The following is a 23,129-nucleotide window of genomic DNA, read 5'->3' as shown; positions in this document are numbered from 1 at the left end:
AAGCTTACGCAAAGAAGGAGAAGGCGAGGAAGGAGAAAGCTGCCAAGATGCCAACTCAAGAGGAGGCATCTGAATACTTCTTGAAGACCAAACAAGAGCAGCTTGGTTACTTGATTGCATCCACGCTGAGGATTGAGCAAAGTCTGGCCACCCGCACTCAGAATCAGCATAGCCTAGAGAGAATCATGGAACATAAGTTCTATGACTTGGATGTTAAAGTAACGGAAGTTCAGTCTGCAGTGGAGCAGCTCCAGGAGGACATGCAGGAGAGGAGAGGCAGGACTACCACTCATGCCTTTGCCAGAGTGCCACGAGGCCCGAGGTCGTCTGCCGTGCCAGTTGCTGACACAAGAGCCACCACCTCAGCACCAGCCACAGCCTCAGTTCCACCAGCTCCAGCATCTACTTCAGCTCCAACTCCAGCATCTACTTCAGCATCTACCGAAGCCTTCGTCCTTGGAGTGATCCGGACTCCACCACCACCAGAAGATCAAGCCTGAGCGTCGATCTAGTGCTATGCATTTTCTAGGAACTTTTTGGTAACTTGCTGCCAAAGGGGGAGAAGATGTATAGATCATAGGCTTCGAGAGAGAGAGAGAGAGTGTTGCTTTTCTCTCTTGCTTTATTTGGTGGTTTTTCAAACTTGTTTGCTTTTGAGTGCTTGAGATACTATGCTTGTGAGACATTGATGAATGCTATTACCTTATCTATCTTATGTGATCATTCACTATTCTTGGTGATGAGTGCATGTATTTCATTCTTATCATTTTAAGCGCTCCACCAAGATGTATGTGACATGGAAGAGTAACCCATGACTCTAACTCCTTGTGCATTTGCAGTCCAAAGCAAATTTTAAATATGCACAAATTTAGGGGGAGCTCTTACTTATCACATACTTCTCAAAGCGACGATATATTTCATGCTTATTATCATTTGTCGAAGCTTTGATCTATATGTTGTCATCAATTACCAAAAAGGGGGAGATTGAAAGTGCAACTTTCCCTAGGTGGTTTTGGTAATTCATAACAACATATAGCTCATTGAGCTAATGCTATTCCAAGATGATTATTTCAGGAAAGTTCAATGATTGGCATGGCATGGATGTGAAAGTGGAACCCTCAAAATGCTAAGGAAAAAGGATTGGCTCAAGCTCAAAAGCTCAAGACTCTTCATTTTACATTTTAGTGATCCAAGATCACATTGAGTCTTTAGGAAAAGCCAATAGTATTAAGGAGGGATGAGGTGTTTCTTAATGAGCCTCTTGCTTCATGTGCTTAGTTATATGCTCCAAAACCCTCAACTACTTTCCCATATCCACATATGACCTAAAACCCTAAGCCAAACTCGGTCCTACCGATTCTTCCTATCCGGCGCCATCGAGTTTTCACTTGTCATTAGCCACTGCCAAGCCCTAGCAATTCAGTCCTACCGATAGGGATCTCGGTCTCACTGAGATGGGGTTGCAAACTCTGTTTCCCTTTTGTAACTTTTCGGTCTCACCGAAAGAGCGAATCGGTCCCACCGAGATTGCAATGTAAACTCAGTGTTTCCCCTTTGTAACTTTTCGGTCTCATCGAGTTCCACTCGGTCTCACCGAAAGAGCAAATCGGTCCCACCGAGTTTGCCTGACCAACTCTCTGGTTAGCTAATTACCAAATTCGGTCTCACCGAGTTTGTGTAATCGGTCTCAACGAGATTGCGTTATGCCCAAACCCTAACCATATCGGTCCTACCGAGTTGCATGTCAGTCCCATCGAAAATCTCTAACGGTCACTAGGTTTACATTTTCGGTCCGACTGAGTTTATTGATTCGGTCCCATCGAGATTGGAAAACTGTGTAACGGTTGGATTTTGTGTGGAGGCTATATATACCCCTCCACCTCCTTCTCATTCGATGAGAGAGCCATCAGAACACACACACCATTCCAACTCATATGTTCTGAGAGAGAACCACCTACTCATGTGTTGAGACCAAGATATTCCATTCCTACCATATGAATCTTGATCTCTAGCCTTCCCAAGTTGCTTTCCACTCAAATCTTCTTTCCACCAAATCCAAATCCTATGAGAGAGAGTTGAGTGTTGGGGAGACTATCATTTGAAGCACAAGAGCAAGGAGTTCATTACCTACACACCATTTGTTACTTCTTGGAGAGTGGTGTCTCCTAGATGGGCTAGGTGTCACTTGAGAGCCTCCGACAAGATTGTGGAGTTGAACCAAGGAGTTTGTAAGGGCAAGGAGATCGCCTACTTCGTGAAGATCTACCGCTAGTGAGGCAAGTCCTGTGTGGGCGATGGCCATGGTGGGATAGACAAGGTTGCTTCTTCGTGGACCCTTTGTGGGTGGTTGCTTCTTCGTGGACCCTTCGTGGGTGGAGCCCTGTGTGGACTCGTGCAACCGTTACCCTTGGGTGGAGCCCTGTGTGGACTCGCGCAACCGTTACCCTTCGTGGGTTGAAGTCTCCATCAACGTGGATGTAGGATAGCACCACCTATCCGAACCACGGGAAAAACATCCGTGTCTCCAATTGCGTTTGATTTCTCCAAACCCTTCCCTTACATTCTTGCAAGTTGCATGCTTTAATTTCCGCTGCCTATATACTCTTTGCATGCTTGCTTGAATTATGTGATGATTGCTTGACTTGTCCTAAATTAGCTAAAATCTGCCAAGAACTAAAATTGGGAAAAGGTTAAGTTTTTATTTGGTCAAGTAGTCTAATCACCCCCCCCCCCTCTAGACATACTTTCGATCCTACAACAGTGCGGAATAAATATCATTGTGGGCACCATGCAATGCAAATTAGCGTTCATACTCCTCCATATAACTTTGTAATGTTGTATATATGTAGAAATTCTAAAATAATGTTTTGGCCACACTTTATTCAAAAGAAATGTTGTATGCGAAATAAACGTGAAGAGAGGGCTTTTTAGATCAATGGGGTATGTGATGTAACATGTGTGAATGTGTAGTTGATGCATTTGGCAGGGCCTAGAGAGGTATGTGTATGTATTATGTATTCGAGAGAGGCGTGGATAGAGGGGCCGGCGGGGGGGGGGGAGATAGCACGAGAAATGAGAGTGGTCTAGAGAGAGACGAATATGATGTCACGGCAAGAGATTCCCTTAAGTGTGTATATGCAAGGGGGAAGTGGATAGAGGCACCAGGAGAATATATTTTTTGTGTGTGGTGTCTGTGTTGGTATGTGTGGGTGTGCAAAGATAACGAGACGTGGGGGAAGAGGGTGTGTCACCGCGTGAGGTCCGGTGGGTCAAGGTGAGGCCCTTCGTTCGGTTCCGTCCTACGCCACATTGGTCGACCCGTGACGCATTTAGGGAGACCCATGGACGACTAGTCGTACAAGACAAAGATAGCATAATTGTGAAGGATCTGTGTTCACTGAAAAAGCCGGCTAGGATTTGTAACCCTAGGCTCTCAAACTAAGGTAACCCCTTTATCTCTGATATTACTATTCATCCAACCTAACTTTAAGGGGCATCCTCTAGAATGCTCTGCTAGAATCGTACTCGTCGATTAGGAAGAGAGGTGTGAGACAATGCGTGAGAGACATGCCTAAAGATAATGTGCGTACAGGAGACACGTAGGAAGGTCTATGTATATAGAAAGGGTCGATGGGGATTGTGCGTGTGTATGCTTGCGAGAGGAAGAGTGCTTGTGATAAAAGTTAGTGAAAACAGTCATAAATGGTTACGAGAGGGAGGGAGAGTTATATCGAGAGCATGTGTGCGAGAAAGACATCTCGGGAGAGAGTGTGTGAGCATGTGTGAGAGACCACCGATGGAGAGTGAAACTACACGTAAAAGACTGTTGTACACATTGATTAAAGATATAAATTGCATCCAAATATTAGGATGGGATCATGATATTTGCAATTCGCGTAAGGAACGGTCATTGATCCATCAGACATCTAGATTTTGTCGAATTTGAGCATGTCTATGTTCTTATTCGACACAATTGATCCATATAGTTAGTATTTTGAACTCCAGACAATGCGTCGCTTTAGCAATCGAATATAAATGTGAGTATAGTTCATGCTGTGTGTGTAAAGCACATTATACATAGGAAAGTTACACAATCAACATTATAAATAGCTACATATGAACTAGCATACATTTGAATTCAACTTAAGGTGGTTTAAAAAAATCGACTTCAACATGAAGTCCATTCAATTATTTGAATTTGATATCATGGCATTCGTAAATCATACCTAAATTATGGGGGCACCAATCTTTGCTCTGATTTTGTACATAATAGCATATGTAGTCGTGTACAAAATAGATTCAAATTTCGCTCCTCCATTCCAAAATAATTGTAGTTATAGGATTTTCAAGTGTCAAAATTTCAAAAAGAAGCGGATAATTTAATGAGGTTTTCAAACATACAAGGTCAAATTTCACGTTGTCTATTTAGGTCAATCCTCAAAGTTCAAGAGTACTCTAAACGTGAATGCTTGTGTTTCAAAATTTCGAATGAAGCGTCAAAAGAGCCTCTACTCGCCCGAAACCGCGTGAGACCAATGTTTGGTAGTACAAGGAAATTACTTTTCTAATAACCCCGACCCGTGAAACCTACCGGCCCGACGTCCAAAGGTCTAAACCGGGGTAGGTTTGTAGCTTCATCTAGACGCCACGTAACCGCCTCCAAAAAACATTCATACACAATGGCCGCCTAAGCACACATGCGCGCGGCCGAAATCGCTCCCGGCCACTTTTTGGTTGTCCTGGGATTACCATCCTACCTCTGACCCGCAGTAGGTCCGAAATTTAAGAGGGGGGCAAAGTTTGTACTTTCCCCAAATTTCGAACAAGCGCGGCCCATCTTCTGTTCAAAAAAGCCAAAAACAAGTGCGTCCCGGACCGAAACATGGTTCTCCCCCTCCCCCCGCCCACCCGTCCGATTCCCCATTCGTACTCCGTGGGCGCAAAAACTACCTCTCCACCAGCCGCGAAACTCCGGTGTCCTCCGTCCGCCACCCCATCCCACCCATCAACTGCCGCCCTCCTCCATCACGCTGGAGTCAATACCCCGACGTCGTCGTCCACCGCAACCTCAACCACAACGCCCTCCACGACTAGTAGTTGAAGCCGAGGTCGAACCGTCTGTACTCGAGCCAGTTCAACCACGCCGTCCTGCGTCTCACCGCTGTCGCTCCAACTTCACCACCCTCCACCGCACCGGAGCTGTTCCTGCTATGCCGTCCTTCGCCGCCTCGGATCTGCTTCACCTTCGCCGATATACGGCCACGGCAACACAGTCAACAATTTGGCCATGGGTTTGTCCAAGGATCCACGGTTCTCCAAGACATCGGTTCCCCCGGGAGAAAAAAGAAGATCGTCGCGACATATGGAGGAGACCACACTGGCAACCGATAAGGGTACTCATCTTCCCTTATTCGTTCAAATCTTACGTGTCTGCTTGCACGGTATTCATCCCACAGAAGACACTAGTTGACCGCTTCTTCTTGATACTAGATGTTCCTGGTAACTCGCGATGCACAAGGTTTCTCCTCATATACTATTTCACCTTAGCTAGAGGTCCGTCGTCCCCCTGAATTTCAATTCCTGGTCAGTTGATTCCCAATTAACGGAAGCATTCCCCGGCGTAACATGCGCTAGTCCGCCTATTACGCCGGGGAAGCACCACCTCGGTGTTTATCTTAGGGGCGTGTGGGGCCTAGAGCTACTGCCGCCCGATCTGGAGGTCGGACGAGATTAAAGGGATGGCCTGGGGGCGCTGCCAAGCACGGCGGTGGTGTGAGGTCGAGGGGAGGGCGGGGCGGTGGAGGCAGGGGTTTGGGCCGGTGGTCGTTGGTGGTTTGAGAAAGATCGTCAATAGTGACTGGCGGGAGGTAGACGAAGGCCATCTGCCCGTTCCTTATAGATCAGACGGTTCATTAAAAAAATTGACTGGCCTATTTATTTTCAATCGACTGTTATCTTGATATGACCACATGTGGTGGTGTGCTGGAGGAGTATCTGCATTTCCTGTGCTCATATATTACAAAATCATACGGAGTAGAATCTAATTTTGTTTGCCATGCAATGTTGTAGAGCTATCATATGTATCCTGTCATTTATTTTTCAGCCACCTGCTATCTGCTACTTTTACAGTGCACTAGTTCTGCACACACTTCACCCATACTCTCACTATTGTGTTTTTATGCAAGGGTATTTCAGAGTCTGCCTCAAGAGAAGCAGAAAAGAAAAGAGAGAAGTTGCTCCAGCTTTCTACGCGGGTAAGCACGGCATGTTACAACGCTATAAAGGGTGTAGTGTCAGCAGATGGAGACGGTAAACGTAGCTCTGGAGTTGATGACCTCACTCTCAATGAGCCACCATCCCAGGTGCTTGCTTTAACTTCGTGGTGTCATATGTGGTTGCATGTTTCATATGGTGTCTATCTTGTATTCTAAAGGCCGAAGTCGGTCTTTATTAAGATAAGGAAAGATATTTTTTACATGAACCACCATCCCGTGAGCACCAGAAGACAAAATAGCTAGTCAGGGCACTGGTCGAGCCAGTGAAAAGCCCAGCAAAGACAGGCATCACATGGAAGCCAACTAAAATGCTGCGATGGTGGTGAAGCAGCCCGCCTCCCACCAGGCTCTCAGGTCCTAGATGATCATGCTCACCACTCCAGCCGGATGTCTAGCTTGTATTGCTTCCAATTTGGTTAAATTGCATCTGCTTAGCTTACACATTATACCTTTGAATATGACATGCCTTTCTGTTTTTGGTACGTACTAGTACATCTTTGTATTAACCATGTTCTTACATTAAACTAATGTTCTTGTGTATCCCTCATCAATCACTTATGATGAGGCAGTCAGGCAAGTGGACTACTCCTCATTTAAAGAATGCAGCGTCAGCCTCCTGACATGATTCTAAAGAAACAACAAGGCTAGATGAAGATAGTGAACGTAGCTCTGTAGTTGATTACCGCATTTCACCTACACTAGCATCACAGGTGCTTGCTCTAACTTGGCAGCGTGATATGTGGTTGCATGTTGCATATGGTGTCTAGATTGTAATTCTTCCAATCTGGTTAAACTGCATGTGCTATTGTGCTTAGCTTATACATTATACCTGTTAATGTGACATGCCTTCATATATTTAGTACATAGTACATCTGTCTATTAAGCATGTCCTTACATAAAACTATTGTTTTTTTGTATCCCGCATCAATCAATATGACGAGACACCTTTAGTATATGCAGTGCGATATTAGTTGCATCTTTCATATGATTTATAGCATGCGCTGCTTCTAATTTGTTGAAATTCCATTTATGATGGGACGCTTTTAACTTGGCAGAGTCATATTGGTTGCATCTTTCATGTGGTGTCTAGCTTGCATTGCTTCTTATTTGTTGGAATGGTTTCTGCTTAGTTAACACAAACAGTTGTGAACACGCCATGCCGTCATGTTTTTCGTACATATTCCATCCTGGTATCATGTGTTTGCCTTACATCAAAGTAGTGATTGTCAGTATCATGCATGAATGAGTTCTGAAGAGAGAATTTTATTGCTTTTTCTTGTCGGTTTTACTTGACAATTCAAAATCAATAAAGCGGAAGGAAGTTAGCAAGGCAGCGGATAAAGGTGCTCCTTCCAAACGGAGGGCCTCTACAGTTTCTACTCCTCCATCCCCCCCAAGATTATTTCCAAGACAACACATGCATAGACACTCAACGTAGTTGTGTTTATGATGAGCACGTCTCCCCTAGTGCACCATCACCGGTGCTCCCTCTAACTTGGCACTGTTATATCTGGTTGCATGTTATGTGTGATGTGTAGCTTGTATTGCTTCTAATTTTGTTGAATTCCATCTGCTTACTTTACACATTATACTTGAATAAGACACGTGTTCCTGTTTCTAGAACATACAATATCTGTCTATCACACCATGTTCTTGCATCAAATTACTACTGCTGTGTAACCTGCAACAATCACTTATCATAAGACACGTTTGACTTCGGAGTGTGATATAGGTTACTGTTGGAAATATGCCCTAGAGGCAATAATAAATTGGTTATTATTATATTTCCTTGTTCATGATAATCGTTTATTATCCATGCTAGAATTGTATTGATAGGAAACTCAGATACATGTGTGGATACATAGACAACACCATGTCCCTAGTAAGCCTCTAGTTGACTAGCTCGTTGATCAATAGATGGTTACGGTTTCCTAACCATGGACATTGGATGTCGTTGATAACGGGATCACATCATTAGGAGAATGATGTGATGGACAAGACCCAATCCTAAGCATAGCACAAGATCGTGTAGTTCGTATGCTAAAGCTTTTCTAATGTCAAGTATCATTTCCTTAGACCATGAGATTGTGTAACTCCCGGATACCCTAGGAATGCTTTGGGTGTGCCAAACGTCACAACATAACTGGGTGGCTATAAAGGTATACTACGGGTATCTCCGAAAGTGTCTGTTGGGTTGGCACGAATCGAGACTGGGATTTGTCACTCCGTGTAAACGGAGAGGTATCTCTGGGCCCACTCGGTAGGACATCATCATAATGTGCACAATGTGATCAAGGAGTTGATCATGGGATGATGTGTTACGGAACGAGTAAAAGAGACTTGCCGGTAACGAGATTGAACAAGGTATCGGGATACCGACGATCAAATCTCGGGCAAGTATCGTACCGCTAGACAAAGGGAATTGCATACAGGATTGATTAAGTCCTTGACATCGTGGTTCATCCGATGAGATCATCATGGAACATGTGGGAGCCAACATGGGTATCCAGATCCCGCTGTTGGTTATTGACCAGAGAGTCATCTCGGTCATGTCTGCATGTCTCCCGAACCCGTAGGGTCTACACACTTAAGGTTCGGTGACGCTAGGGTTATAGAGATATTAGTATGCGGTAACCCGAAAGTTGTTCGGAGTCCCGGATGAGATCCCGAACATCACGAGGAGTTCCGGAATGGTCCGGAGGTAAAGAATTATATATAGGAAGTGCTATTTCGGCCATCGGGACAAGTTTCGGGGTCACCGGTATTGTACCGGGACCACCGGAAGGGTCCCGGGGGTCCACCGGGTGGGGCCACCTGCCCCGGGGGGCCACATGGGCTGTAGGGGGTGCGCCTTGGCCTACATGGGCCAAGGGCACCAGCCCCAAGAGGCCCATGCGCCTAGGGTTCAAGGAAGGGAAGAGTCCCAAAGGGGGAAGGCACCCCCTAGGTGCCTTGGGGAGGAGGGAATTTTCTCGATTATGGAGGTGGTAAAAGAGTTCATCGTAAAGGGTTACGCTGATGCAAACTTTGACACTAATCCAGATTATTCTGAGTAGTAAACTGGATTCGTATAGTAGAACAGTTATTTGGAATAGCTCCAAATAGAACATGGTAGCTGCATCTAGGAGATGCCATAGAGATTTGCGAAGTACATACGGATCTGAATGTAGCAGACCCGTTGACTAAAACCTCTCTCACAAGCAACATGATCAAACCCAGAACTCATTGAGTGTTAATCACATAGTGATGTGAACTAGATTATTGGCTCTAGTAAACTCTTTGGATGTTGGTTACATGGCGATGTGACCTGTGAGTGTTGATCACATGGCGATGTGAACTAGATTATTGACTCTAGTGCAAGTGGGAGACTATTGGAAATATGCCCTAGAGGCAATAATAAATTGGTTATTATTATATTTCCTTGTTCATGATAATCGTTTATTATCCATGCTAGAATTGTATTGATAGGAAACTCAGATACATGTGTGGATACATAGACAACACCATGTCCCTAGTAAGCCTCTAGTTGACTAGCTCGTTGATCAATAGATGGTTACGGTTTCCTGACCATGGACATTGGATGTCGTTGATAACGGGATCACATCATTAGGAGAATGATGTGATGGACAAGACCCAATCCTAAGCATAGCACAAGATCGTGTAGTTCGTATGCTAAAGCTTTTCTAATGTCAAGTATCATTTCCTTAGACCATGAGATTGTGTAACTCCCGGATACCGTAGGAATGCTTTGGGTGTGCCAAACGTCACAACGTAACTGGGTGGCTATAAAGGTACACTACGGGTATCTCCGAAAGTGTCTGTTGGGTTGGCACGAATCGAGACTGGGATTTGTCACTCCGTGTAAACGGAGAGGTATCTCTGGGCCCACTCGGTAGGACATCATCATAATGTGCACAATGTGATCAAGGAGTTGATCATGGGATGATGTGTTACGGAACGAGTAAAAGAGACTTGCCGGTAACGAGATTGAACAAGGTATCGGGATACCGACGATCAAATCTCGGGCAAGTATCGTACCGCTAGACAAAGGGAATTGCATACGGGATTGATTAAGTCCTTGACATCGTGGTTCATCCGATGAGATCATCGTGGAACATGTGGGAGCCAACATGGGTATCCAGATCCCGCTGTTGGTTATTGACCAGAGAGTCATCTCGGTCATGTCTGCATGTCTCCCGAACCCGTAGGGTCTACACACTTAAGGTTCGGTGACGCTAGGGTTATAGAGATATTAGTATGCGGTAACCCGAAAGTTGTTCGGAGTCCCGGATGAGATCCCGGACGTCACGAGGAGTTCCGGAATGGTCCGGAGGTAAAGAATTATATATAGGAAGTGCTATTTCGGCCATCGGGACAAGTTTCGGGGTCACCGGTATTGTACCAGGACCACCGAAAGGGTCCCGGGGGTCCACCGGGTGGGGCCACCTGCCCCGGGGGGCCACATGGGCTGTAGGGGGTGCGCCTTGGCCTATATGGGCCAAGGGCACCAGCCCCAAGAGGCCCATGCGCCAAGAGAGAGGGAAGGGGAGAGTCCTAAAAGGGGAAGGCACCTCCGAGGTGCCTTGGGGAGGATGGACTCCTCCCCCCCCCCTTGGCCGCACCCTTCCTTGGAGGAAGGGGCAAGGGCTGCACCTCCCCCATCTCCCTTGGCCCTATATATAGTGGGGAAAAGGAGGAGCAACCATACCTAAGGCCTGGCGCCTCCCTCTCCCTCCCGTGACACATCTCCCACCTCCTGCAGCGCTTAGCGAAGCCCTGTTGGAATCCCGCTACTTCCACCATGCCGTCGTGCTGTTGGATCTCCATCAACCTCTCCTTCCCCCTTGCTGGATCAAGAAGGAGGAGACGTCGCTGCTCCGTACGTGTGTTGAACGCGGAGGTGCCGTCCGTTCGGCGCTAGGATCATCGGTGATTTGGATCACGGCGAGTACGACTCCATCAACCCTGTTCTCTTGAACGCTTCCGCGTGCGATCTACAAGGGTATGTAGATCCACTCCTCCCTTGTTGCTATATGACTCCATAGATAGATCTTGGTGACACGTAGGAAAATTTTGAATTTATGCTACGTTCCCCAACAGTTACATCTCGCATTCTTTTCTAGCTTGTACTACTAATTTTTTGAAATGGCACTTATGACGAGACAGTTTTAACTTGGTAGAGTGATATTCGTTGCATCTTTCATATAGTGTCTAGCTTTCATTGCTTCTAATTTGTTGAAATGCCTTCTCCTTAGTGTACACATCATAAGCTATGAATATGCAATGCCACTAATGACGAGAGACCTCTAACTTGGTAGTGTGATGTTGTTTGCATCTTGCATATGATTTATTTCTTGTACTGCTTCACATTTGTTTAAACGCCATCTATGACGAGACACTATTAACTTGGCAGAGCGATATTTGTAGCATCTTTCATATGGTGTCTACCTTCCATTGCATTGCTTCTAATTTAGTGAAATGTCTTCTGCTTAGTTTACACATCATAGTTCTGGTCATCTCTTATGTCCCGTTTTTCGTACATATTACATCCTCCTATCATGTGGTTGTCTAACATCAAAGTTTAGTTCATCTATATCACGCATCAATTTGTTCTAAAGAACTAAATTGTTATTCGTTTTTCTTGTCGGCTTGACTTAACATGGCACAGAGAAAGAGGAAGAAACACAGAATGGCAGGGAACAGGAACCGGAAGAATCCTGCAGATTCTGCTGGTACTGATGGTGCAATAGAAGGTCAAAGTCCAGCGGAAAATTCTACAAACAGGGTATCCCATGCTACACGAGCTGCAGAAAAAGCCAAACAGAAACAAATAGCTGCCACCAAACAAGAAGAGACAACCCTAGTTCTTGCAACACCTTCCACAGTACTACCAGCTGCACGAGTTACTCATGCGTCAACTGAGCTAGCAGCACGTTCCCAAGCTCCCTTGCCACCTGACACTACTTCCCAAGCACTCTTGACACAAGACGAGTTGGCAAGATCAGATGAACCTTGTGAGCTTCAACATCAAGAAGGTAGTTGCTGGAGTCAAGTTACAGTTGCATGCTTCTTTATATGTAGTCTCACAGTTTGATGTACACTAACACTTCCTATGTTCGTTGTTGGACTAGCACCTAGGCGCAAGAGGAAAAAAACATCAGGAATAATGCTCGATAGGTTAACTAAATCTAGAGGAGGAAGAATGGAGATCCATTTTGAGGCAGGTTTAAAAAGGCCACATGATGCTACAGAGTTAGCCAAGTTAGTATCAGAGGCAGCGGTTTCCGTTAGGTGTCATGTACGTATCCTCCCAACATGGATTCAGTACAGGAATGACAAGGATGAAACCCAGTTCAACACCTTCCTCGCCCATTTATCTGTAAGTATGGTTATGTATGAAAACTAGTAATATCGTCTTGCTCCGTCCCATACTTTCTAGGTTGCTGATAATGAGACTCCCATAATTTTCAATAGATGAGGTTCAAGTTGGATAGCCAAGATGATGCAACCAGACAAGCTTGCACCCATGTTTTCAAGTCTGCTCTGCGACAGTATCGGTATAACTTGAGGAAAACTCACTTTAAAGGCAAGGCTAACAGTGAACTTTCCTAAACATCTCCAGTGGAAAATATATCGGATGAAGACTGGAGGGGCCTCGTTAAACACTGGTCTGATCTGAAGTATCAGGTACATTATATATATGTGATCAGATCACATGTTGAAGTCCTATTTACGCATGTGCCACAAAAATCTATCTTCTTGTAGGTGAACTGTTCAAAGAACAAGGCCAACCGTACGGAAGTGAAATTCCAACAGACGACGGGATCTCGTAGCTATATTGCACACTACGAGGCTCTTGTAATTAGCTGTTGTTTCACTCTTTTGCTGTACCATATTATCAGATCTATATTGACTTGTTCCAAATGCAGAGGAAAGCCCGCAAGGACCAAAAAGTACATGAACCAAATGCTGTGGAAATCTTCAAGGACTGTCACACCAGCAAGAAGAAGGGCATGACTACACCAGTCAAAGCCGCTGTTATAAGTCCTTAATCCTCATGCCTTTTAATTACTACTTACTCTCACTTGTGCCTTGAACTGCATGGTTTGCAGCCAATGTCTATTACTCTTTACAATTTTATACACAATTGTCTTAGCGTATCATTGCACCTTACAAGGTTTAAAAGAGAGGAGTGATGTTCCTTTGATCTTGACCTGTAATCTAGTTCCGTGCTGGACTTGCCACACAACGTTACAATTGCCTATTTGTTTGTTCTCAGTTGTTTTGTGATATGATGATGTCATACTATGTTTACCGTATTATAAACTTCGTCTCTTTATCCTTAGCCCTCAATACAATGTGAAGAAATAGACCATACATTAGCGATGGTACATGGTCATATGTTTGGAACCTAGTTTTATTATGTACTTTGCAATAAAATACAACTAATATTTTACATGGGTTCATCAGAATAAGTTTTGTATATAGACCAAAGCTATTTTGTTTGGTTTTGCTGCCTCCTTAATATCTTCTGTTCTGGCACTACTAATGTAAAACCTTAAATTTTCAGCGAGCTATGGAAAAAATGGTGGAACCGCCACCTTGTGAAGGTGGCGAGGCAACTATAACCGCAATGTCAGCTCTTGCTGTAGTGGGTCGGTACCTGTCCACTAACAGTGCCAAAAGCACATTGCTGCGTAATACCGGGTTGGTTGTTAAGGCAATCTCGTCCAAACTGCCTTATGATCAAGATATGCAAGCTCAAAACGATGTTGTATCTGCGCTCCAAACACAAGTCCATTCCCTAACAGAGACCCTTTATGAAACAAGGAGAGACATTGTTCGATGTTGTCAAGATATGCATGGTTTTGAAACTAGACTATTAGACATTTGCTATGTTGTTCAGGAGCCTAGGAGAACTGAAGGCGAAGGTTATGGTGCTCCATCAGACAATACAACATGAAAACGTAACAGTCAGGTCAAAGGAACTGAGCTTCTGAACTTCTAGTGGTGCATTTATCTGCTAGACTGTTAACTTTTATGCCAACCTTCCTTTTGTTTTATAGGTGTAATTTGTTTTGGCGCGATACAAAATTTGTTCTTAACGTGCAACCACCGGCTGAAGAAAACAGCAAGCCATTTTTGTATAGTGTAGGGTGTTCCCTATATTTGCACTGGTGGCGAACTTTGATGCCCACCGGCTGTAGTTAACATGGGCCTCCTATGGGACATAGAAACAATGGGCCTTCTAAGGGTCGTAGAAACAATGGGCCTTCTAGTGGCGTAGAAACAATGGGCCTTATACAGGCCGTAGACACAATGGGCCTTCTACGGGCCGTATCATCAATGGGCCTTCTATGAACCGTATGCTCGGTTGGCCAAACATGGGCCAATAACAGACCACATTATGGCCGTAAATGGGCTAGAGTTGAAATTCTCCGTTCATGGGCCGACCATAACGGGTCGTCGTTAATCGGCCATATTTGATGACGCTATGAAAACAGCCCAACGTATTAACGGGCCACAAACGGGCCGACTGTAACCACGGGCTGAATTTGGCCCACAAGCAGAAAATGACAGTAACGGGCCGTAAGTAAACGAATGCTGGAAATGAGCCATAGAATAAATGGGCCCTGAGAAAGCCAAAAGATAACATGGGCTGAAAACGGCCCAATGGAATAATGGGTCGTTAATGGGTATAAAGTGATACACTGTTCATTATGGGCCAGTTTCACCATGTGCCGTTAATGGGTATAAAGTGATACACTGTTCATTACGGGCCAGTTTTACCACAGACCGTTAATGGGCCAGGAGTAATAAGGGCCTCATATGGGCCGAAAGACGTCATGGGCCATACATGGGCTGGAAGTTAAAACGAGCTAGAATTATATTGGACGGCCCAGATGATGCTACTGGGCCTAATTCGGATAGGCCGTAAACGGGCCCTAGGTTAGCGGGCTGTAAATGGGCTATATGCGAACATGCCATTAACAGGATTGTCGTGGGCCGGCCCTCCACCTTTTGACCAAGTCAAACGGGCCGGCCTTTTCACAGGAATGGGCCTCTGTTGGGTCGTGCCATGTGTCGACGTATCATAGGCGCTTTGGTTCCAATGAGTGGATGACATCTGCCCAACGGTGAGCCGACACGTGTTTCCTCCAGCCAATGATGATTTTACACATGGAAAATCCCCATTGGTCGGGGCTGTTAACGGGTTATCGGATCCAAAACCGGACCCGATAGCTTAACGGCGTTCGTTACGGTGGATGCCACGTGTCGGTCACCCTTGATGAAAGCACTTTCGTGACGCGCGATTTATCGTCATGGAAGTGGACACTTCCATGATGATAATTTTGGTAATGTCACGGAACACTTCTACGACAGCACAGGTATGACTATCCTGATTCTGTCATAAAATTGTCATGGATGTACATGCATGACAAAAAATGTGACCTACTGTGACAAACACGTATCATCACGGAAGTGTATTTTTTTGTAGTGTTGAATCAACCCGTTTGATGTTATGCTATGAGATACCTTCGTCACAAGTTAATGGTTAATAACACAAAGGAAATTTACGTTTGCATAATTCCTTAGACCATGAGAGTATCAAGTTCCTTCATGCTTGCTTCATGAACTTTGGGGTATGTTAAACGTCGTCCATAAATGGGTGGCTATTACGGCGGCTTACTGGTTCATGGAGAAGTATGCCAAGTAACTTGATAGCTCACGATTGGGATTTTCTCCTCCGTCGATGGAGAGATATCTCTGGCCCTCTCGGTGTTATGGTATCCATCATCGTCTGGCCACACACATTGTGATTTGATCACAGGGATGCCGGAACACAGGAACGAGAAAAGAGAACAATACCGGTAATGAGGTAACTGTCATAGTGGACAAAATTGTTGATCCACGGGGATGCCAATACATCTCACCTCAGGTATTTGAAACATATCGCGAAGCAACAGGAATAACACACGACAACTTGAGGTTCACTCAAACATTCATTCGTGTGGCTATAGGGGTCAATATGGGTGTCCACGGCTGCGATGTTGATCATTGATCGAAAAGGGTTCCGGTCATGTCTATACATCACCGAACCTATAGGGTCACATGCTTAAGGGTCATCTATCTGCTGAATACTAGACAGGGAGTCTGAGAGAAATTCGCCGAAAAAGTTTCGGAGACAACGAAAAGGTTCCGGAGAGAGAACACCGGAATAATTTCAGTAAAACCGAAAATTTGTTTCGGGGTATTCCATTAAGTCAAATTGGTTCCGGCACATGCTTGATAATTCTTGAAGGGTGCCAGAATTATTCTGGAAACTTCTGGGAATTTTCCGGGATAAAAACTGGAAATGTTCCGGAGCTGCCGAAACCACTTCAGATGCTTTTCGCAGATGAAAATCACTAATCCGGAATTGTTCTGGAACGCGTTGAAAATTATTTTAGTGGGTACTGGAAATGTTCTAAGCCCACATAAATATTTTCAGTTCGAACGGACGCTGAAAAATGTCGTCATGAATAGTAAAAGTGCTTTTTGGATATTTTTTGGAAAGCCACTTTTTTGGGCTTTGCTCAAAAGATCTAAGGGATGACTTGGTGAATGGAAAGGTGGTGGGTCCACCCAAGGAGGCAACCATTTTCGTTCATGGCCTTGGGGGCCCTATGGGGCTTCCTTCCACCATTTGGTGCTCCACTCGCCTCCCCATTTTGCCCTTATGTATGACATAAAGCATTGGCACTTTGGGTGTTTCATGTGGCACACTACCCCTTGGTTTTCCTATAAATAGGAGGTGAGGGGGCTGCTCAAACCTCATCCTTGCTCTCATACACATGCCATAGACTTATCTGGCTTCTCTCTCCCTCCCACGAAAAGAGTTTGGTAGAGCCGAAAGGATATCTGGGTTCCGGCGGGAACTAGTTCTATATGGCGAAGCCCTGCCGGATAGATGACACCGTATGTGTGCAACCCTGTAGAGAGGTCATAGTTTCAATCTTCGTGCCCGAGGGGCATTTTTGAGAGTGCCTCCCGAAGGGCTGTGCAAGTGAAGGTCCGAGTTCTGTGAGTCCTCCCGAAAGGCTGTCTGAGTGACTGTCCGAGCGCCCCCCGGAGGGTTGTTCGTGGGGCAGATGAGGGAGTACCTCCTTGCGGTTGAGAGGTTGTAAATCGTAGCTGCGAGGATTTGCACCGCCATCGTCATCGACTCTACTTCTGCTGCGCTATGAGTCGGTAACGAAAAAGATCAAACCTTGTATGCAGTCTCCATAGTGGTCCTGAGCTGGTGCGTAGGTCAGATTTTTTTGTTTTCTGTTGCGTTACCCTACACCATGCACCTCACCGGTCAGCACAGAATTATCAATGGCCACATCCAAGTCTCCAACGGGTGGCTCTGGCCTTGTCACCTCCACATCCGCACTCACAACTGCCTCGGGGTCCGCAGCTACCTCCATGGAATGCGTGTCAGGATCCATCCCTGACGACAGTTCTGATTTGCATAAAGGTTTGTATAAAATTTTTCTGGTTTGCATGTAATTTTTTCGGTTTGTTGAAATCTGTCTTGAAATGTATGTGGCTGCAGTTGGATGGCTAGCCCCCACATCAGTGTTCGGGGACTGGTGCCCGATGCGGTGGGTCAGCATACACACAAGGAGAGCTAAGAGCATCTACAACCGGACCCCTCAAACCCGTCTCAAACGCCCGAGAAGGCTGCCCGGTCATGAAATTTGGATCCAGACGGGCCCCTCAAACGCCCGGGCGGACCGGCACCCCTCATATCCTGCCCAAAATATGGGGCGAATATGGGAGCGCCCGGGCGCGCCTGGGCCTTCCCGCCACGTCGGACCCGACCCATGCTGGCCCACTCGACCCCACTTATATTCGTCCCCATTCTCTCACCGGACCAAACCCTAGCCACTTCACTCCAGTTCCCTCCGCCACCCGAGCTCACCTCCGGCGGTTTGAGACCTTCTCCACCATGACAGGCAGCGGATTGGACTCCGACCAATCCAGGTCCATCGACTGGGGTGTCCCGTGTGGGTTGGAGGAGGCATTGCACTCCGCCGCTCCCGGGAGGACAATGCCCGGCAGACGGATGGATCCGTCCGTCGTGACGCCACAACGTCAGCTCATCGGGCGTTCGGGTCCTCTGGTGCTGGATCCTCGTGGTCCTGGCTGGAACACCTCTCCTTCCCCATCACCGCTCGGGCAGAGTACGAGTCCCCCCCGGGAACGGGCGGCCCGCCGTGGGAAGGGGAGTATAAGGGTCGCCGAGGCCCGTCTCGCGGCGGAAATGGCGACGACGGAGGCGGCCACAAAGGAGGAAGCCATCCGCGCCTGCATTGTGAAGAAACGGCAGCGGATGAACACGCGCGCCCTCGCCCCTGAGCAGAATCGGGCAGTCTGTGTCATGACCGGACTGCCATCGAAGGAGGAGAAGGAGGACAGCGACGACGACGACAACTCCGTCGACGAGCAGATCCGGCTCGATCCGTACTGTATCTTCGACAGGTACTTCCGCGAGAAGGATGACAATGGCCCCGGGAAGGGCAAGGGCACCCGTGGATGAACTCCACCATATCCAAACATGCCAAATTTTGGTAGTCTGGTGGCATGTTTTGTGTAGTGTGGTGGAGTAGCCGGACGATGCGTGTGCGTCGACTTAGTGGCATGAGTTTGTATTGATTTGGGATATGGTAATTGAGGTATTCGGATATGGATTACATTTTTTAAATAGTACCCGGTCAGTGCCCGTGAACACGCCCGTGAACACGCACGGGCGTTTGATGGGTCGAATTTATCAAATCCGGCTGTAGATGCTTCAAGGCGGGGCCATGTGTCAGCCTCCTACACCCGTCGACCCACGATATCGCGGATCCGCCACGTCCCCAGCCTTCTCTCCGGAGTCCAGATGCAAATCCGTAAGCACACCCAGAAAACTATCCTCTCCTCCTTCCGTACTCATCTCTCTCTACTTTCTCCGCCCCCAGAAGCAACTCAGACCCCCTCCCCTCCCCCCAATTTCCCTTCTCTTCCCCGGCGACGTCCCCAAGCCCACCAACTCCGGCCAGATCGACGGCCCCCTCGAGCTCCTCCACCCCTCCCGGTGCCCCCGCCCCCCTCCCGGTGCCCCCGTACAGTTGCCCGCTCCGAACCCTAGCCATTTCGCGCCGCGAGGTATCCGCCCCCCTGTACCTCTAGTGTTAATACTTTTGGTTTTGGGGAGGCGTCGCCACTGGCTGCGGGGTGGGTAAATACTCGGGCCACCCATGGAGGAGGGTTCTGAGCGGCCCCCTCACTCACGCGCCACCCGGGCGCAAAACCCTAGCTGTGAGGAGGAGGAGGCCGCCGGGCTGGTCAAAGACGAGATTGCTGACGATCTCAACGCCGACCCCGCGGAGGACGAGGATGAGGATGAGGTGGTTGTGGAGGAGGGCGAGGACGAGGTGCTCGTCGCCTCCGACGACGACGACGGGGCGGCGGACGGCGCCGGAGGGGATGACGACTTCGTGCCGCGCACGCTGGAGGAAGCTCTCGTGCCGCGGGTGGGTACGGTGTTCGACTCCGTCGACGAGGCCTTTTCGCTCTACAAGGCATACGCCTTCCGCATGGGATTCCACGCCGTGCGCCGCACCTGCCACAACTACGAGGGGATTCGCTACCGCTCCACCTTCAGCTGCACTCAAGCTGGCAAGTCCCGGGAAGGGGCCGCCCCGTCGGAAGATTCAGGCGCCCGCTACCCACTCCGCAACAAGCGTGGGGCAGCCACCCCGGAGAAGCGGGCTCGGCGAACCACCGCCGAGAAGACTGGATGCAAGGCGATGCTGATCATCCGTGACAAGCGGGTGAACGATAGGTGGAAGGTGGAGTTCGTCGACTTGGAGCATAACCATCCTTGTACACCTGATATGGTGAGGTTTTTGAAATCCTACAGGGAGATGCCTGAGTCAGCCAAGAAGAAGGCCAAGATTACTGTTGAGATGGATGAGACGGTGGAGAAGTCATTGAGTGAGATTGCTGAGACCAGGAAGTTTCCCACTCGCCCCAAGCGGAGTGTCAGTGGTGGAGCTGCTGCTGGTGGGTTGAGGTTTAATAGAACCGACAGTTTTATGCAGCGCTTCGGGGACGAAGACCTCATTGCAGTCAAGAAGTTCATCGAAATGATGCAGGAAAAGAAACCAAACTTCATTCATAGCTGGGATCTTGATCAGGAAAGTCGCATGAAGAATTTTTTCTGGACAGATTTGAGGTCTCAGGCCCAGTACCGCTACTTTGGTGATGTCATTTCACTTGATGTAATGTACTTGCAGCACTCTCGTGCTAGCCTCCCTTTGGCCACACTCCTTGGGGTGAATAACCATGGCCACCTTGTGCTACTTGGTTGTGGTCTGCTCTCCAAAGACAGTAAAGAGAACTATGTTTGGTTGTTGAAGAGGTGGCTGAGCTGTATGAATGGCAAGCCACCAGAGGCGATTACAACTAGTTATTCAGATGTCGTGGCAGAGGCTGTGTCTGAGGTCTTGCCAGATGCAAGGCACCGGTTCTGCTTTTGGCATATCTTGAAGAAGCTCCAAGAAAACGTGGGACGTACACATGAGAAAGAGGCAATTTCTTTGAGATTCAAGGAGGTTGTTTATGACACAGTCACTCTTACTGACTTTGAAAAGGAGTGGGAGGCCATGGTTGAGCATTACAAGCTCAAAGATAATGAATGGTTCTCTGCACTGTACAGCTGCCGGAAGCAGTGGGCTCCTGGTTATGTCAATCATTCGTTTTGGGCTGGCACATCTGCTATCAGGAAGGTTGAAAAACCAGATCCATACTTTGATGGTGTTGTGACAAGTAAAACCACATTACCAGTTTTCCTTGAGCAATATGAGACTACCCTCAGAGGGAAGCTGGAAAGGGAAGCATACGATGATTTGCGCTCCTATTATTCTAGGCTCACTTTGCTGTCAGGATTACCATTTGAGGAGCAACTTCTGGAGCTGTATACAGTACCCATGTTTCAGGCATTCCAAGACGAGATCAAGCAATTAATGCATGTTATTTGTAAAGAGGTAGACAGGAGCGGGAATTCAATTACCTACATGGTCAGCGAGTTAATACAGGGCAAGAAGGTTGACTATACAGTTGTCTACAACAATTCTGACAAGGATGTTTGGTGCATTTGTCGCTCTTTTCCATCACGGGGCATTCTTTGCAGCCATGCTCTGTCTGTTCTGAAGCAAGAGAATGTGTTGATGCTGCCATCAAAGTACATCCTCAGCCGCTGGAGGAAGGACTTCAGAATTATTCACGCGTCTGCAAGCCCGAACTCTGTGGCATTGCAGAGAGATTTGAGCATTTTTGATGATCTCTACGTGCGTGGCCATGAATATTTAGAAGATGTTATCGATATTGGGGCTAGAGAACCTGAGTTGAAGGAGTTTGTGCTGTCTGCCATGAAAGAAGCGAAGGGCAAACTAGTAAGGCCTGGTCAGACCCAGCAAGGTGATCAGCGGGTTGATGTAAATATGGCAGTAACTGGTCAGGTATCCGCTGATAGAAGAGTTGATGTGAACATGGCATCAAACACCACATCCATCATTCACAGGGACAGAAGGGTTGAGGCAAACATGCCATTAAACACAAGAGCCCTGGTTCATGAGGATAACATGGCATCCAACACGACATCCCTGATCCATGGGGACAGAAGAGCCGATATGGAAATGCAAACATCCCACCTTATCCACAGAGAGGGAAGAGTTGACATGAACATGACAGCCCCTCACTTGATGCAGAGGGAGAGAAGAGTAGACGTGAATATGACGTCCCCTCACCTGATCCATGGGGACAGAAGAGTCGATATGAACCTGGGGTCGCCACACTTCATACACAGCGACAGAAGAGTTGATATGAACCTGACATCCCCTCATCTGATACATGGGGACAGGAGAGTTGATATGAACATGGCGTCACCACACCTGATACATGGAGACAGAAGAGTTGATATGAACATGACGTCCCCTCACATGATACATGGTGACACGAGAGTGGATATGAACATGGTATCCACTTCTCAGGATGATGCGATGCACACTTTTGATTTGGTGAACGTCAACCTGGAGAGTTCTTTGCCAATGGCTGCAACAGATTTCATGCAAATGCATCCACACCCACCAGTTTACCATCCCAAACAACTCAATATGAGAGATCAGGTGATGGACTCAAACAAGAGATCCAATGTGGAAACAAATACTTATTTCATCGGAGGTGGAATGCATGTGGGGTAGTTTAACTGTCTGCTGCTGTAACATTTGTTTAGAAAGGGAGACGACCTTCTTGTATGTTGATATGTATGTTCTTAGTTCAGGCAGTACCACTAATCAACTAGTTTGTACTAATTGCAGATCAAACATTGATTGTTGGTAGCTCTCCTGTACCATTTCCCCCCTGTTTGGCAGTTGCAGTTAGCTACTTGAATGGCATTGTTCTCTGCATATATTTGATAGATATCCATCTGGTAATTGCAAGTGTGATGCCTCTAGTTTCGCAGCTTAGATGATGTTTGTTCTGGTTTGAGCTGTCGATAGCACTGTATTGCCTTGTGCTTTCCATTTTTTATTTGTGCTGGCAGCTTATCCCAACATAAAATTTAAGATTAAAGTCTAGTACTCCCTCTGTAACTAATATAGGACGTTTTAGAGACATCTCTAAAACGTCCTATATTAGTTTACAGAGGGAGTAGTTATTATGATTATAACTTCGTGGCTTACTCGCAAGCTATGTTGCAGTTTAACTGCTTTGGCTCTTTTTTTTTGGCTGTAGTGCATCTGCTGGGAAGCAATTGGTTGGATATCATGGAAATATTTC

At 46.9% G+C, this 23,129-nt stretch overlaps 1 protein-coding gene across 1 annotated transcript; it reads left to right on the top strand.

The window, feature by feature from the left end:
* The first annotated feature begins 19,226 nt into the window (after positions 1-19,226).
* Positions 19,227-22,767, top strand: LOC125552245 (protein FAR1-RELATED SEQUENCE 6-like). Its single transcript, XM_048715736.2, has one exon. It carries the CDS (start codon positions 19,544-19,546, stop codon positions 22,547-22,549), a length of 3,006 nt encoding a protein of 1,001 aa, XP_048571693.2. The 5' UTR covers positions 19,227-19,543; the 3' UTR covers positions 22,550-22,767.
* Positions 22,768-23,129: the final 362 nt, after the last annotated feature.

Source organism: Triticum urartu, chromosome 4A (assembly GCF_056163025.1).
Source record: "Triticum urartu cultivar PI428250 chromosome 4A, HENAU_Tu73, whole genome shotgun sequence".
NCBI lineage: Eukaryota > Viridiplantae > Streptophyta > Magnoliopsida > Poales > Poaceae > Triticum > Triticum urartu.
This window is presented reverse-complemented; position numbering and strand designations above follow the sequence as displayed.